Here is a 16,855-nt window from a genome sequence, read left to right on the forward strand (position 1 = left end):
GCCCCTACTCCTCCCCTCGGCGGCCCCTCCCCTCGGCGGCCCCTCCCCCTCGGCGGCCCCTCCCCTCGGCCCCTTCCCCTCCTCGGCGGCCCCTCCCCTCGGCGGCCCCTACCCCTCCCCTCGGCGGCCCCTCCCCCCTCGGCGGCCCCTACCCCTCCCCCTCGGCCCCTCCCCCTCGGCGGCCCCTCCCCCCTCGGCGGCCCCTCCCCCTCGGCGGCCCCTCCCCCTCGGCGGCCCCTCCCCCTCGGCCCCTCGCCCCTCGGCCCCTCCCCTCGGCGGCCCCTCCCCCTCGGCGGCCCCTCCCCCCTCGGCGGCCCCTCCCCCCTCGGCGGCCCCTCCCCCCTCGGCAGGCCCCTCCCCCCTCGGCAGGCCCCTACTGGCCTATAGCTTACTGTTGATTTGAATTGGTTCATCTCAGTTCTGAGTCGTCTTTTCATACGCGGCTTTTGTTTGTATCAAAGACATTGGCGCCTTCGTATTTGTAGTCAACTTGATTTATTCTCTCTCTTGTTAACAACGATAACGTCAGAACAACGGGAACAATAGTTCTTCTGTTATATAAAATGATGCATGAGGGCGTAAAAGCCTCTAACGACTCACTTAGCTGTTCTACGACGTTACATTTCCAGCTTTTACAAGTGCAACTTTTTAATAACAAATGTTTTTTTAGGGAAACGTCTCTGAGAATGATTTATGTTGCTACGAGGGTTCTTATGATGAACAATATCCTTAAGGTGGGTTTTTTTGGGTGGGTGGAAACTGGGCCCAGGTCTATAACAAGAGGAGAACTTCTCATCAGTTTATACAATATTCTCTGGCTTTACTGACCAGACTCCCTCCCTGGTCACAAGTCTGCCACGATTATGGCCTTCATATCCTAGGAAAGGAAACCGTGGAAATGGATTTATAAATGGCGAAGGATGGGTATTTTAGAGATGGATTTTATTCAGTCAGTTTCTCAACACCTTTTTCTAACTTGTTTTTCAGTGGTCAGTCAAAGCACAGTAAGTGGTCTATGGGTCACCGCTCAGCGTGGCGGGCGATGTGAGACACACGCCGAAGAAAATATAAAGAAATGTACCAGAAAACAATAGACGAAGTGGATTTGGATTCGTTACAGGGTCACGTTGAAATTCACTCGATGAAGGAGCGTCGTGTTTTGTCCCTCTGTGTAAAATCCGTTTGACTGTCTCCGTCCACACACACACACACACACACACATCACTCGGGGACAGACAGAGGACAGACAGAGGACTGACCAACCAGCAGTGTTCCTGTCATCACTGGCTTTGTGACTTACTGTCCTATCAGTAGATGATGCATGTTGTTCAGTCTAGCAGGAGAGGGCTGTTCGGATCATTTAAACGTTAAATAAGAAGGAGCTGGCTGTTGAGACGCTGGCCGGCCCGAACGGAAAACGCTAGTGAGGAGGCCATGGCTGATGCAGAGACTGCAGCGTCAGTAAGAAAGGAGAGAGGATTCAGCCTACCGCACATGTTATGTTATGGGCTACCGGTTCACACAAATTAAATAGCACCGATTTTCTCCCCCCCTCCCTTTTATCCCCCCTTTCCTCTCCTCTCTCCCCCCCTTTCTCTCTCTCCCCCCCTTTTGTCTCCTCCCCCCTTTTCTCCCCCCCTTTTCTCTCTCTCCCCCCTCCCCTTTTCTCTCCCCCCCCTTTTCTCTCTCTCCCCCCCACACCCAGTGTGAAGTGCGTCTGGCACAGAAGAGAGGTCGCCTGGACAGTAACATGGGGGGTGTGGCAACGGAGGATGAGGAGGCTGAGGAAGGAGACTCTGACTCTGATGAAGAGTCGTCAGCCAAGGCCCGTTACTCTGGTTACGTGAAGCAGGGGCTGTACTACATCACCGAGATGGAACGCTTCGCGCCGCCGCGGAAACGACCCCGCACCGTCGTCAAGAGTTACCGTCTGGTCAGCCTGCGCTCCACCACGCCTGAAGAGCTGTACCAAAGGAAGGTAAGTCACCATGACGACGACCACACACACATCAAGCTCACGCACACTCGACCGCCATTCCCAAAATACAAAATGGCTCACTTGACATTCCCAAAATACAAAATGGCTGACTTGACATTCCCAAAATACAAAATGGCTGACTGACATTCCCAAGTAGTCAAAGTAACCAAAGGCACGTATTTGTGAATAAAACGTCAAGCAATGATCACATTCATAGTAAAATAAATGCCGTAGCAGCTGTCTTCAAAGTATTTCTGCCTGTTTTGTTTCATAGCTGGTAAATTAAATCGCACAAAGTCAAAGAACTAGGAATCCTTTATAGCATTTTCCACCTCAACCCGGGCCGGGGGCCGGGGGCACTTGAAGAGCTGAGCGAAAGATTTGTTTTAATAAGTGATGTGCACAGTAATAAAAGTTGGTGTAATTTACTTGAAACGAAAGTCTACTTTAGTGAGACTATGTCCTCGTGTTTCTTGGCCATTGGCATCGTTTTGTTCATAAGCTAGGTCGTTTTTCTACGTTTTGAATTTCAACTGCTAGGGAAGGGAAGACGACGCGTTTACTAGTCAAACTCAGTCTCACAGGCACAAACATGACTCAAGTCGTGTTACCACGGTAACCTCCGTCCCTTAAAAGGGCAGGTGAACATTTCTCTCATTGTAATATTTTCGGTTAAAAGTTGAATTAAATAATATAGGACATTAGTTATTATCTTACTAGTAATACATGTATTGTTTTACAAACATTACAAAGTTCATCTGTTTTGTTGCTGTAACTTTAGCAGGAAATAACTTCTTAGGTGATGGTGGGGATGGTGTTGATGGGGATGGTGGGGATGGTGGTGATGGGGATGGTGTTGATGGGGATGGGGATGATGGGGATGGGGATGGTGTTGATGGGGATGGTGTTGATGGGGATGATGGGGATGGTGTTGATGGGGATGGTGTTGATGGGGATGGTGGGGATGGGGATGGTGTTGATGGGGATGATGTTGATGATGATGAGGATGGTGGTGATGGATGGGGATGGGGATGATGGGGATGGTGTGGATGGTGTTGATGTTGATGGTGTTGATGGTGTTGATGGGGATGATGGTGTTGATGGGGATGATGGTGTTGATGGGGATGATGGTGTTGGGGATGATGGTGTTGGGGATGATGGTGTTGGGGATGATGGTGTTGGGGATGATGGTGTTGGGGATGATGGTGTTGATGGGGATGGTGTTGATGGGGATGGTGTTGATGGGGATGGTGTTGATGGGGATGGTGATGGTGATGATGTTGATGGGGATGATGATGTTGATGGGGATGATGGTGTTGATGGGGATGATGGTGTTGATGGGGCGGATGTGTGTGTCCCTCCAGATTGATAATGAGGAGTATGGCGAGGCCCTTTCCCTGGCCCAGGCGTACGGGCTCGACTCAGACCTGGTCTACCAGAGACAGTGGAGGAAGAGTACTGTCAGCATCGCCTCTATACAGGACTACCTGGTACACACACACACACACACACACACACACACACACACACACACACACACACACACACACACACACTCTCTATACCTGGTACACACACACACACACACACTCTCTATACCTGGTACACACACACACACACACACTCTCTATACCTGGTACACACACACACACACACACTCTCTATACCTGGTACACACACACACACACACACTCTCTATACCTGGTACACACACACACTCTCACACTCTCTCTCTCACTCTCACAATGTGTCAATAGTTATGATAGTATTTCTATTGTGTACATATTAGAACAAACTGTCTCTCCCCCTGTCTGTCTGTCTCTCCCCCTGTCTGTCTGTCTCTCTCCCCCTGTCTGTCTGTCTCTCTCCCCCTGTCTGTCTGTCTCTCTCCCCTGTCTGTCTGTCTCTCTCCCCTGTCTGTCTGTCTCTCTCCCCCTGTCTGTCTCTCTTCCCCTGTCTGTCTCTCTTCCCCTGTCTGTCTCTCTTCCCCTGTCTGTCTCTCTCCCCCTGTCTGTCTGTCTCTCTCCCCTGTCTGTCTGCCTCTCCCCCTGTCTGTCTGTCTCTCCCCCTGTCTGCCTCTCTCTCTCTGCCTCTGCCTGCCTCTCCCCTGTCTGTCTGCCTCTCCCCCTGTCTGTCTGCCTCTCCCCCTGTCTGTCTGCCTCTCCCCTGTTGTCTGCCTCTCCCTGTCTGTCTGCCTCTCCCCTGTCTGTCTGCCTCTCCCCCTGTCTGTCTGCCTCTCCCCTGTCTGTCTGCCTCTCCCCTGTCTGTCTGCCTCTCCCCCTGGCTGTCTGCCTCTCCCCCTGTCTGTCTGCCTCGCCCCTGTCTGTCTGTCTCTCCCCCTGTCTGTCTGTCTCTCCCCCTGTCCGTCTGTCTCTCTCCCCGTCTGTCTCTCTGCCTGCCTGTCTCTCTCTCTCTCTCTCTCTCTCTCTCTCTGCCTCTCCCCCTGTCTGTCTCTCTGCCTGCCTGTCTGTCTGTCTCTCTCTCTCCCTCTGTCTCTCCCCCTGTCTGTCTGCCTGCCTGTCTCTCTCTGCCTGCCTGTCTCTCTCTCTGCCTGCCTCTGTCTGTCTGTGTGTAGAGTAAGATCCGTAAACGCTCGTGGGTGCTCCATGAGTGTGTTGAGCGTGTCCCAGAGAACGTGGATGCTGCCAAGGAGCTGTTGCAGTACGGCCTGAAGGGGACAGACCTCGAGGCTCTCATCGCTATCGGCAACAGAGAGGACGGTGGCAGGCGAGTACCCTCACCACTTCCTGTTGACTATAAGGACTATAGTGGATAACACAATGCCTTCACGTAGAACGTGCAGTACCAGTCAAAAGTTTGGACACAACTACTCGTTCCGTTATTGACTGACCTTCATGTCTTAAAGTAATGATGGACTGTCGTTTCTCTTTGCTTATTTGAGCTGTTCTTGACATAATATGGACTTGGTCTTTTACCAAATAGGGCTGTCTTCTGTATACCAACTCTACCTTGTCACAACACAACTGATTGGCTCAAACGCATTAACCTCTATGGGCTAGGTGGGACGCTAGCGTGCCACCCGTGGTGCACTCCATCAACAGCAGGTGCATTTCAAGAGCGGCAAATTTGAATCCAAATAAATGTCAAAATTCAAATTTTTCAAACATACAACTATTTTACACCCTTTGAAAGATAAACATCTCCTTAATCTAACCACGTTTTACGATTTCAAAAAGGTTTTACGGCGAAAGCATAAATTTAGAGTATGTTAGGACAGTACATTTACAAGAGTTGTGTGTAATGTTTTGTCAATTCAAAGACAGGGTCACCAAAACCATAAAACCAGCTAAAATAATGCACTAACCTTTTACAATCTCCATCAGATGACACTCCTAGGACATTATGTTAGACAATGCATGCATTTTTAGTTCTATCAAGTTCATATTTATATCCAAAAACAGCGTTTTACTATGGCATTGATGTTGAGGAAATCGTTTCCCTCCAATAACCGGCAGTCAAGTCAGCGTCACAAATTAAATAATTAAAATTAGAAAACATTGGTAAAATATTATATTGTCATTTAAAGAATTATAGATTTACATCTCTTGAACGCAATCAACTTGCCAGATTTAAAAATAACCTTACTGGGAAATCACACTTTGCAATAATCTGAGCACTGCGCCCAGAAAAATACGCGTTGCGATACAGACTAGACGTCATGTTGGGGAGATCTAAAATCGAAAATACTATGTAAATAATCCATTACCTTTGATTCTCTTCATCAGATGTCACTTCCAGGTATCACAGGTCCATAACGAATGTAGTTTTGTTCAAAAAAGCTCATCATTTATGTCCAAAAATCTCCGTCTTGTTAGCACATGATCTAAGCCAGCCGGACTTCTCGTCATGAACGAGGGGAAAAAATATATTTCCGTTCGTTCAAACATGTCAAACGTTGTATAGCATAAATCATTAGGGCCTTTTTAACCAGAACATGAACAATATTCAAGGTGGACGAATGCATACTCTTTTATAACGTATTGGAACGAGGGGTACCCAACATGAACTCGCGCCAGGTGTCTAATGGGACATCATCGTTCCATGGCTCTTGTTCGGTCAGATCTCCCTCCAGAAGACTCAAAACACTTTGTAAAGGCTGGTGACATCTAGTGGAAGCAATAGGAAGTGCCAAAATATTCCTCAGCCCCTGTGTTTTTCAATGGGATAGGTTTAAAGGTAATACAACACATCAGGTATCCACTTCCTGTCAGAAAATGTCTCAGGGTTTTGCCTGCCAAATGAGTTCTGTTATACTCACAGACACCATTCAAACAGTTTTAGAAAATTTAGGGTGTTTTCTATCCATATGTAATAAGTATATGCATATTCTAGTTACTGGGTAGGAGTGGTAACCAGATTAAATCGGGTATGTTTTTTTATCCAGCCGTGTCAATACTGCCCCCTAGCCCTAACAGGTTTTAAGAAGGATAGAAATTCCACAAATTAACAAGGCACACCTGTTAATTGAAATGCATTCCAGGTGATTACCTCATGAAGCTGGTTGAGAGAATGCCAAGCGTGTGCAAAGTTGTCATCAAGGCAAAGGGTGGCTACCTTGAATAATCTCAAATATAAAAAATATATTGATTTGTTTAACACTTTTTTGGTTACTACATGATTCCATATGTGTTATTTCATAGTTTTGATGTCTTCACTATTATTCTACAATGTAATATAAAGAAAAACCCTTGAATGAGTAGGAGAGCCTAAACGTTTGACTGGTATTGTATATCACTGTTAGTTTCTGAAACCACCGCTCAGCCCTGAGTCAGAGTATCAAGGTCCTGTTGACCAGCTGATTGGTGGGATGTGATGTGTTTATAGTCGGGCCGGAACAAAAGCCTGCACACCCGGTAGCTCTCCCAGAGGACGATCTCAAACAGTTCTAAAGACGCCCCTCCCCCCCCCTCCGTAGGTTCATCCTATCAGGTGACCTTGATGTTGATGACGCTCCGTACGAGGACTTCCTGTCTGCAGAAAAAGAGATGGAGCTAAAGAGAGAGAAGGAGAGTCTGAAGAGACAGGAGCTACTGACCAGGGTCAACTTCAGCAGGTCAGAACACATACCAGCCAATCAAACTGTCAGCCGATCGGTTACCAGCCAATCAAACTGTCAGCCGATCGGTTACCAGCCAATCAAACTGTCAGCCGATCGGTTACCAGCCAATCAAACTGTCAGCCGATCGGTTACCAGCCAATCAAACTGTCAGCCGATCGGTTACCAGCCAATCAAACTGTCAGCCGATCGGTTACCAGCCAATCAAACTGTCAGCCGATCGGTTACCAGCCAATCAAACTGTCAGCCGATCGGTTACCAGCCAATCAAACTGTCAGCCGATCGGTTACCAGCCAATCAAACTGTCAGCCGATCGGTTACCAGCCAATCAAACTGTCAGCCGATCGGTTACCAGCCAATCAAACTGTCAGCCGATCGGTTACCAGCCAATCAAACTGTCAGCCGATCGGTTACCAGCCAATCAAACTGTCAGCCGATCGGTTACCAGCCAATCAAACTGTCAGCCGATCGGTTACCAGCCAATCAAACTGTCAGCCGATCGGTTACCAGCCAATCAAACTGTCAGCCGATCGGTTACCAGCCAATCAAACTGTCAGCCGATCGGTTACCAGCCAATCAAACTGTCAGTCGTGTTTACCACGACCAGTGTCGGCTGTCTGCAGACGATACAGACGATTACGCGCTCAGTTTCAGATTGCTACTTTTCCCTCGGTCATAAAGTTTGTCTAGCCATTTCCCCGCTAGAATTAATGATACTCCTCTTCCAACGATCTATTGATTTTAGAAACAGACACCTATCAATCACAAAGCCAGCGATGATCGGGAAACTGTTGGTTTGACAAGTCTGCTGTGTGTCCCAACTCAGGACCCGGGTGTGTGTTGTGGTTGCAGTGGGATTTCTTTGGAGGGAGGGAGGGAGGGAGGGAGGAGGGAGGGAGAGAGGGGGAGAGGGAGGGAGAGAGGGGAGAGGGAGGGAGGGAGGGGAGAGGGAGGGAGGGAGAGGGAGAGGGAGGGAGGGGAGAGGGAGGGAGGGAGAGGGAGGGAGGGGAGGGAGGGAGGGAGAGAGGGGGGGAGGGATGGAGGGAGAGGGATGGAGGGAGAGGGAGGGAGAGGGAGGGAGGGGGAGAGGGAGGGAGAGGGAGGGATGGAGAGGGAGGGAGAGAGGGGGGAGGGATGGAGAGGGAGGGAGAGAGGGAGAGGGAGGGAGGGAGGGAGAGGGAGAGGGGAGGGAGAGAGGGAGGGAGGGGAGAGGGAGGGAGAGGGAGAGGGGGAGGGAGGGGAGAGAGGGAGGGAGGGAGAGGGAGAGGGAGAGGGAGAGGGAGGGAGGAGAGAGGGAGGGAGGGGAGAGGGAGGGAGAGGGAGAGGGGGAGGGGGAGGGAGAGGGAGAGGGAGAGGGGAGGGAGAGGGGGAGGGAGGGGGAGGGAGGGGAGAGAGGAGGGAGAGGGAGAGGGGGAGAGAGAGAGGGAGGGAGAGGGGGGAGGGGAGAGGGAGAGGGAGGGGAGGGAGAGGGAGGGAGGGAGGGAGAGAGAGGGAGGGAGAGGGAGAGGGGGGGAGAGAGAGAGAGGGAGGGAGAGGGGGAGGGAGAGGGAGGGAGAGGGGAGGGAGAGGGAGAGGGAGAGGGGAGGGAGAGAGGGAGGGGAGAGAGAGGGAGGGAGAGGGAGAGGGGGAGGGGAGGGAGGGGAGAGAGGGAGGGAGGGAGAGGGGAGAGAGGGAGGGAGGGAGGGGGAGGGAGAGGGAGGGAGGGAGAGGGAGGAGGGGAGAGAGAGGGAGGGAGAGGGAGAGGGGGGGAGAGAGAGAGGGAGGGAGAGGGAGGAGGGAGAGAGAGAGGGGGAGAGACGCTCCTTCATTGTCTGTGAGTCAATTTGTCCGTCTAGTAAAATGTGTTAACGATGAGTCCAAATCTCCTGCTGCTATTTGTTTTCCGGCACATTCCATTTATGGTCTTTTGGTGTTTTTACATAAAGTGCTGGCACGTCGGCTTCCTGTGCTTGGATTGACAAAACGGCAAGCTTCACTAGTTTAGAAATGGTCTCTTGACTGAATAACTTATTCCACGGTTTGTTGTGTTACAGCCTCAACACACACACTACCCCCATAATGACAAAGTGAAAACAATAATTACATTTTGGGGGGGGGGAATTTATAGAAAGTTAAATACAGAAATATCTCTTTTACATCAGTATTCACAATACGTGAGTGTTTCTGGGTTAGTCTCTTAAGAGCTTTGCACAACTCGATTGTACAATATTTGCACATTATTCTTAAAATAATTCATCAAGCTCTGTCCAGTTGGTTGTTGATCATTGCTAGACAGCTATTGTCAAGTCTTGTCATAGATTTTCAAGCTGATTTAAGTCAAAACTGTAACTAGGCCACTCAGGAACATTCAACATTATCTTGGTAAACAACTCCAGTGTAGATTTGGCCTTGTGTTTTAGGTTATTGTCCTGCTGAAAGGTGAATTAATCTCCCAGTGTAGATTTGGCCTTGTGTTTCAGGTTATTGTCCTGCTGGAAGGTGAATTAATCTCCCAGTGTAGATTTGGCCTTGTGTTTTAGGTCATTGTCCTGCTGGAAGGTGAATTAATCTCCCAGTGTAGATTTGGCCTTGTGTTTTAGGTTATTGTCCTGCTGGAAGGTGAATTAATCTCCCAGTGTAGATTTGGCCTTGTGTTTTAGGTCATTGTCCTGCTGGAAGGTGAATTAATCTCCCAGTGTAGATTTGGCCTTGTGTTTTAGGTTATTGTCCTGCTGGAAGGTGAATTAATCTCCCAGTGTAGATTTGGCCTTGTGTTTTAGGTCATTGTCCTGCTGAAAGGTGAATTAATCTCCAGTGTCTGTTGGAAAGCGAACTGAACCAGGTTTTCCTCGAGGATTTGGCCTGTGGTTAGTTAGTTAGTTAGTTAGTTAGTTAGTTAGTCCTATATCCTATTCTTTTTATCCTGAAAAACTCGGCAGTCCTTGCCGATGACAAGCATAGCAATAACCCTAACCCACCATTCGTTGCATTCAGGACACATTTTTTGCAATTTTACATTATTGCTTTGTTGCAAACAGGAAGCATGTTTTGGATATTTTTATTCTGTACAAGCTTCCTTCTTTTCACTCTGTCCTTTAGGTTAGTATTTATGGAGTAACTACAATGTTGTTGATCCATCCTCAGTTCTCCCCTATCACAGCCATTAAACTCTGTAACTGTTAGTCTATTGTCACACCGGTGCATCAGTCTAAGTAACATCATTTACGTCACTTTAATCCTTCAGCGTCTGTGTTGTGAGGTGGATGAGTTACAGCTGTGTTTGTCCGACCGTGAGACGTCCCGGAAAATCCATCTTCTCACCAAAAGGGCTGTAGCGTCCGAATGTTCACACCAACATGATGGGTACTGTTGTCCGTCTTGCTCTGAGACCTCCTCAAGTCTCATGGGACTCGTCTGAAGGTAACCCGGTACCAGTTTAATAAACTATTTACCGGAGGTCATTTTTTAAATATTCTCTGGACTAAGGCAGCTGAAACGTGTCGAGAGCTTTGAAACTTGGTTTGCATTTAACATGCCGTACAAATAAAGGTGTTTTAATGAATCGTGTGAAGAGTTCCCTGGGTAATGAATCGTGTGGAGAGTTCCCTGGGTAATGAATCGTGTGGAGAGTTCCCCGGGTAATGAATCGTGTGGAGAGTCCCCCGGGTAATGAATCGTGTGGAGAGTCCCCGGGTAATGAATCGTGTGGAGAGTCCCCCGGGTAATGAATCGTGCGGAGAGTCCCCCGGGTAATGAATCGTGCGGAGAGTCCCCCGGGTAATGAATCGTGTGGAGAGTCTCCTGGGTAATGAATCGTGTGGAGAGTTCCCTGGGTAATGAATCGTGTGGAGAGTTCCCTGGGTAATGAATCGTGTGGAGAGTTCCCTGGGTAATGAATCGTGTGGAGAGTTCCCTGGGTAATGAATCGTGTGGAGAGTTCCCTGGGTAATGAATCGTGTGGAGAGTTCCCTGGGTAATGAATCGTGTGGAGAGTTCCCTGGGTAATGAATCGTGTGGAGAGTTCCCTGGGTAATGAATCGTGTGGAGAGTTCCCTGGGTAATGAATCGTGTGGAGAGTTCCCTGGGTAATGAATCGTGTGGAGAGTTCCCTGGGTAATGAATCGTGTGGAGAGTTCCCTGGGTAATGAATCGTGTGGAGAGTTCCCTGGGTAATGAATCGTGTGGAGAGTTCCCTGGGTAATGAATCGTGTGGAGAGTTCCCTGGGTAATGAATCGTGTGGAGAGTTCCCTGGGTAATGAATCGTGAGGAGAGTTCCCTGGGTAATGAATCGTGAGGAGAGTTCCCTGGGTAATGAATCGTGCGGAGAGTGCATTTACCCCTACCCCTCCATTTACCCCTCTCTCTACCACTCCATTTACCCCTCTCTCTACCACTCCATTTACCCCTACCCCTCCATTTACCCCTCTCTCTACCACTCCATTTACCCGTCTCTCTACCACTCCATTTACCCGTCTCTCTACCACTCCATTTACCCCTCTCTCTACCACTCCGTTTACCCCTCTCTCTACCACTCCATTTACCCCTCTCTCTACCACTACATTTACCCCTACCCCTCCATTTACCCCTACCCCTCCATTTACCCCTCTCTCTACCACTCCATTTACCCCTCTCTCTACCGCTCCATTTACCCCTCTCTCTACCCCTCCATTTACCCCTACCCCTCCATTTACCCCTCTCTCTACCACTCCATTTACCCCTACCCCTCCATTTACCCCTCTCTCTACCACTCCATTTACCCCTCTCTCTACCACTCCATTTACCCCTCTCTCTACCACTCCATTTACCCCTCTCTCTACCACTCCATTTACCCCTCTCTCTACCACTCCATTTACCCCTCTCTCTACCACTCCATTTACCCCTCTCTCTACCACTTCATTTACCCCTCTCTCTACCGCTCCATTTACCCCTCTCTCTACCGCTCCATTTACCCCTCTCTCTACCACTCCATTTACCCCTCTCTCTACCACTCCATTTACCCCTACCCCTCCATTTACCCCTCTCTCTACCACTCCATTTACCCCTCTCTCTACCACTCCATTTACCCTCTCTCTACCGCTCCATTTACCCCTCTCTCTACCCCTCCATTTACCCCTCTCTACCGCTCCATTTACCCCTCTCTCTACCGCTCCATTTACCCCTCTCTACCGCTCCATTTACCCCTCTCTCTACCGCTCCATTTACCCCTACCGCTCCATTTACCCCTCTCTCTACCGCTCCATTTACCTCTCTCTACCACTCCATTTACCTCTCTCTACCACTTCATTTACCCCTCTCTCTACCGCTCCATTTACCCCTCTCTCTACCACTCCATTTACCCCTCTCTCTACCACTCCATTTACCCCTACCCCTCCATTTACCCCTCTCTCTACCACTCCATTTACCCCTCTCTCTACCACTCCATTTACCCCTCTCTCTACCACTCCATTTACCCCGCTCTACCGCTCCATTTACCCCTCTCTACCGCTCCATTTACCCCTCTCTCTACCACTCCATTTACCCCTCTCTCTACCCCTCCATTTACCCCTCTCTCTACCGCTCCATTTACCCTCTCTCTACCACTCCATTTACCCCTCTCTCTACCACTCCATTTACCCCCTCTCTCTACCACTCCATTTACCCCTCTCTCTACCGCTCCATTTACCCCTACCACTACATTTACCCCTCTCTCTACCACTCCATTTACCCCTCTCTCTCTACCACTCCATTTAACCTCTCTCTACCACTCCATTTACCCCTCTCTCTACCACTCCATTTACCCCTACCCCTCCATTTACCCCTCTCTACCACTCCATTTACCCCTACCACTCCATTTACCCCTCCATTTACCCCTACCCCTCCATTTACCCCTCTCTACCATTCCATTTACCCCTACCACTCCATTTACCCCTCTCTCTACCACTCCATTTACCCCTACCACTCCATTTACCCCTCTCTCTACCACTCCATTTACCCCTCTCTCTACCACTCCATTTACCCCTCTCTCTACCTCTACATTTACCCCTCTCTCTACATTTACCCCTCTCTCTACCACTCCATTTACCCCTCTCTCTACCACTCCGTTTACCCCTCTCTACCGCTCCGTTTACCCCTCTCTCTACCGCTCCATTTACCCCTCTCTCTACCGCTCCATTTACCCCTCTCTCTACCACTCCATTTACCCCTCTCTCTCCATTTACCCCTCTCTCTACCACTCCATTTACCCCTCTCTCTACCACTCCGTTTACCCCTCTCTCTACCACTCCGTTTACCCCGCTCTCTACCACTCCGTTTACCCCTCTCTCTACCACTCCGTTTACCCCTACCTCTCCGTTTACCCCTCTCTCTACCACTCCGTTTACCCCTCTCTCTCCATTTACCCCTCTCTCTACCACTCCGTTTACCCCTCTCTCTACCACTCCGTTTACCCCTCTCTCTGTCGCTCCATTTACCCCTCTCTCTACCACTCCATTTACCCCTCTCTCTACCACTCCGTTTACCCCTCTCTACCGCTCCGTTTACCCCTCTCTCTACCACTCCGTTTACCCCTCTCTCTACCACTCCGTTTACCCCTCTATCTACCACTCCGTTTACCCCTCTCTACCGCTCCGTTTACCCCTCTCTCTACCGCTCCATTTACCCCTCTCTCTACCGTTCCATTTACCCCTCTCTCTACCACTCCATTTACCCCTCTCTCTCCATTTACCCCTCTCTCTACCACTCCATTTACCCCTCTCTCTACCACTCTGTTTACCCCTCTCTCTACCACTCCGTTTACCCCGCTCTCTACCACTCCGTTTACCCCTCTCTCTACCACTCCGTTTACCCCTACCACTCCGTTTACCCCTCTCTCTACCACTCCGTTTACCCCTCTCTCTCCATTTACCCCTCTCTACCACTCCGTTTACCCCTCTCTCTACCACTCCGTTTACCCCTCTCTCTGTCGCTCCATTTACCCCTCTCTCTACCACTCCATTTACCCCTCTCTCTACCACTCCATTTACCCCTCTCTCTACCACTACATTTACCCCTACCCCTCCATTTACCCCTACCCCTCCATTTACCCCTCTCTCTACCACTCCATTTACCCCTCTCTCTACCGCTCCATTTACCCCTCTCTCTACCCCTCCATTTACCCCTACCCCTCCATTTACCCCTCTCTCTACCACTCCATTTACCCCTACCCTCCATTTACCCCTCTCTCTACCACTCCATTTACCCCTCTCTCTACCACTCCATTTACCCCTCTCTCTACCACTCCATTTACCCCCCCTCTCTACCACTCCATTTACCCCTCTCTCTACCACTCCATTTACCCCTCTCTCTACCACTCCATTTACCCCCTCTCTCTACCACTCCATTTACCCCTCTCTCTACCACTCCATTTACCCTCTCTCTACCACTCCATTTACCCCTCTCTCTACCCCTCCATTTACCCCTCTCTCTACCGCTCCATTTACCCCTCTCTACCGCCCCATTTACCCCTCTCTCTACCGCTCCATTTACCCCTACCGCTCCATTTACCCCTCTCTCTACCGCTCCATTTACCTCTCTCTACCACTCCATTTACCTCTCTCTACCACTTCATTTACCCCTCTCTCTACCGCTCCATTTACCCTCTCTCTACCACTCCATTTACCCCTCTCTCTACCACTCCATTTACCCCTACCCCTCCATTTACCCCTCTCTCTACCACTCCATTTACCCCTCTCTCTACCACTCCATTTACCCTCTCTCTACCACTCCATTTACCCCTCTCTACCGCTCCATTTACCCCTCTCTACCGCTCCATTTACCCCTCTCTCTACCACTCCATTTACCCCTCTCTCTACCCCTCCATTTACCCCTCTCTCTACCGCTCCATTTACCCCTCTCTCTACCGCTCCATTTACCCCTCTCTCTACCACTCCGTTTACCCCTCTCTCTACCACTCCATTTACCCCTCTCTCTACCACTCCATTTACCCCTCTCTCTACCGCTCCATTTACCCCTACCACTACATTTACCCCTCTCTCTACCACTCCATTTACCCCTCTCTCTACCACTCCATTTAACCTCTCTCTACCACTCCATTTACCCCTCTCTCTACCACTCCATTTACCCCTACCACTCCATTTACCCCTCTCTCTACCTCTACATTTACCCCTCTCTCTACATTTACCCCTCTCTCTACCACTCAATTTACCCCTCTCTCTACCTCTACATTTACCCCTCTCTCTACATTTACCCCTCTCTCTACCACTCCATTTACCCCTCTCTCTACCCCTCCATTTACCCCTACCCCTCCATTTACCCCTCTCTACCATTCCATTTACCCCTACCACTCCATTTACCCTCTCTCTACCACTCCATTTACCCCTACCACTCCATTTACCCCTCTCTCTACCACTCCATTTACCCCTCTCTCTACCACTCCATTTACCCCTCTCTCTACCACTCCATTTACCCCTCTCTCTACCTCTACATTTACCCCTCTCTCTACATTTACCCCTCTCTCTACCACTCCATTTACCCCTACCACTCCGTTTACCCCTCTCTACCGCTCCGTTTACCCCTCTCTCTACCGCTCCATTTACCCCTCTCTCTACCGCTCCATTTACCCCTCTCTCTACCACTCCATTTACCCCTCTCTCTACCACTCCATTTACCCCTCTCTCTCCATTTACCCCTCTCTCTACCACTCCGTTTACCCCTCTCTCTACCACTCCGTTTACCCGCTCTCTACCACTCCGTTTACCCCTCTCTCTACCACTCCGTTTACCCCTACCTCTCCGTTTACCCTCTCTCTACCACTCCATTTACCCCTCTCTCTCCATTTACCCCTCTCTCTACCACTCCGTTTACCCTCTCTCTACCACTCCGTTTACCCCTCTCTCTGTCGCTCCATTTACCCCTCTCTCTACCACTCCATTTACCCCTCTCTCTACCACTCCGTTTACCCCTCTCTACCGCTCCGTTTACCCCTCTCTCTACCGCTCCGTTTACCCCTCTCTCTACCACTCCGTTTACCCCTCTCTCTACCACTCCGTTTACCCCTCTATCTACCACTCCGTTTACCCTCTCTACCGCTCCGTTTCCCCTCTCTACCGCTCCGTTTACCCCTCTCTCTACCGCTCCATTTACCCTCTCTCTACCGTTCCATTTACCCCTCTCTCTACCACTCCATTTACCCCTCTCTCCATTTACCCTCTCTCTACCACTCCATTTACCCCTCTCTCTACCACTCTGTTTACCCCTCTCTCTACCACTCCGTTTACCCCGCTCTCTACCACTCCGTTTACCCCTCTCTCTACCACTCCGTTTACCCCTACCACTCCGTTTACCCCTCTCTCTACCACTCCGTTTACCCCTCTCTCTCCATTTACCCCTCTCTCTACCACTCCGTTTACCCCTCTCTCTACCACTCCGTTTACCCCTCTCTCTGTCGCTCCATTTACCTCTCTCTCTACCACTCCATTTACCCCTCTCTCTACCACTACATTTACCCCTACCCCTCCATTTACCCCTACCCCTCCATTTACCCCTCTCTCTACCACTCCATTTACCCCTCTCTCTACCGCTCCATTTACCCCCTCTCTCTACCGCTCCATTTACCCCTCTCTACCGCTCCATTTACCCCCTCTCTACCGCTCCATTTACCCCTCTCTACCGCTCCATTTACCCTTCTACCGCTCCATTTACCCCTACCCTCCATTTACCCTCCATTTACCCCTCTCTACCGCTCCATTTACCCTCTCTCTACCCCTCCATTTACCCCCCCCTCTCTACCGCTCCATTTACCCTCTCTCTACCCCTCCATTTACCCCTACCCCTCCATTTACCC

At 50.1% G+C, this 16,855-nt stretch overlaps 1 protein-coding gene across 1 annotated transcript in view; it reads left to right on the forward strand.

Annotated features, from left to right (window-relative positions):
* Positions 1-16,855, forward strand: part of nbas (NBAS subunit of NRZ tethering complex) — a 307,080-nt gene that overhangs the window by 37,289 nt on the left and 252,936 nt on the right. Inside the window, exons 15-18 of the mRNA XM_045721215.1 lie at positions 1,706-1,978; positions 3,343-3,468; positions 4,554-4,705; positions 6,915-7,052. Coding sequence (XP_045577171.1) covers positions 1,706-1,978; positions 3,343-3,468; positions 4,554-4,705; positions 6,915-7,052 — 689 coding nt within the window. The remainder of the gene's footprint in view (positions 1-1,705; positions 1,979-3,342; positions 3,469-4,553; positions 4,706-6,914; positions 7,053-16,855) is intronic.

The sequence above is a fragment of the Salmo salar genome, chromosome ssa06 (genome assembly GCF_905237065.1).
Source record: "Salmo salar chromosome ssa06, Ssal_v3.1, whole genome shotgun sequence".
NCBI lineage: Eukaryota > Metazoa > Chordata > Actinopteri > Salmoniformes > Salmonidae > Salmo > Salmo salar.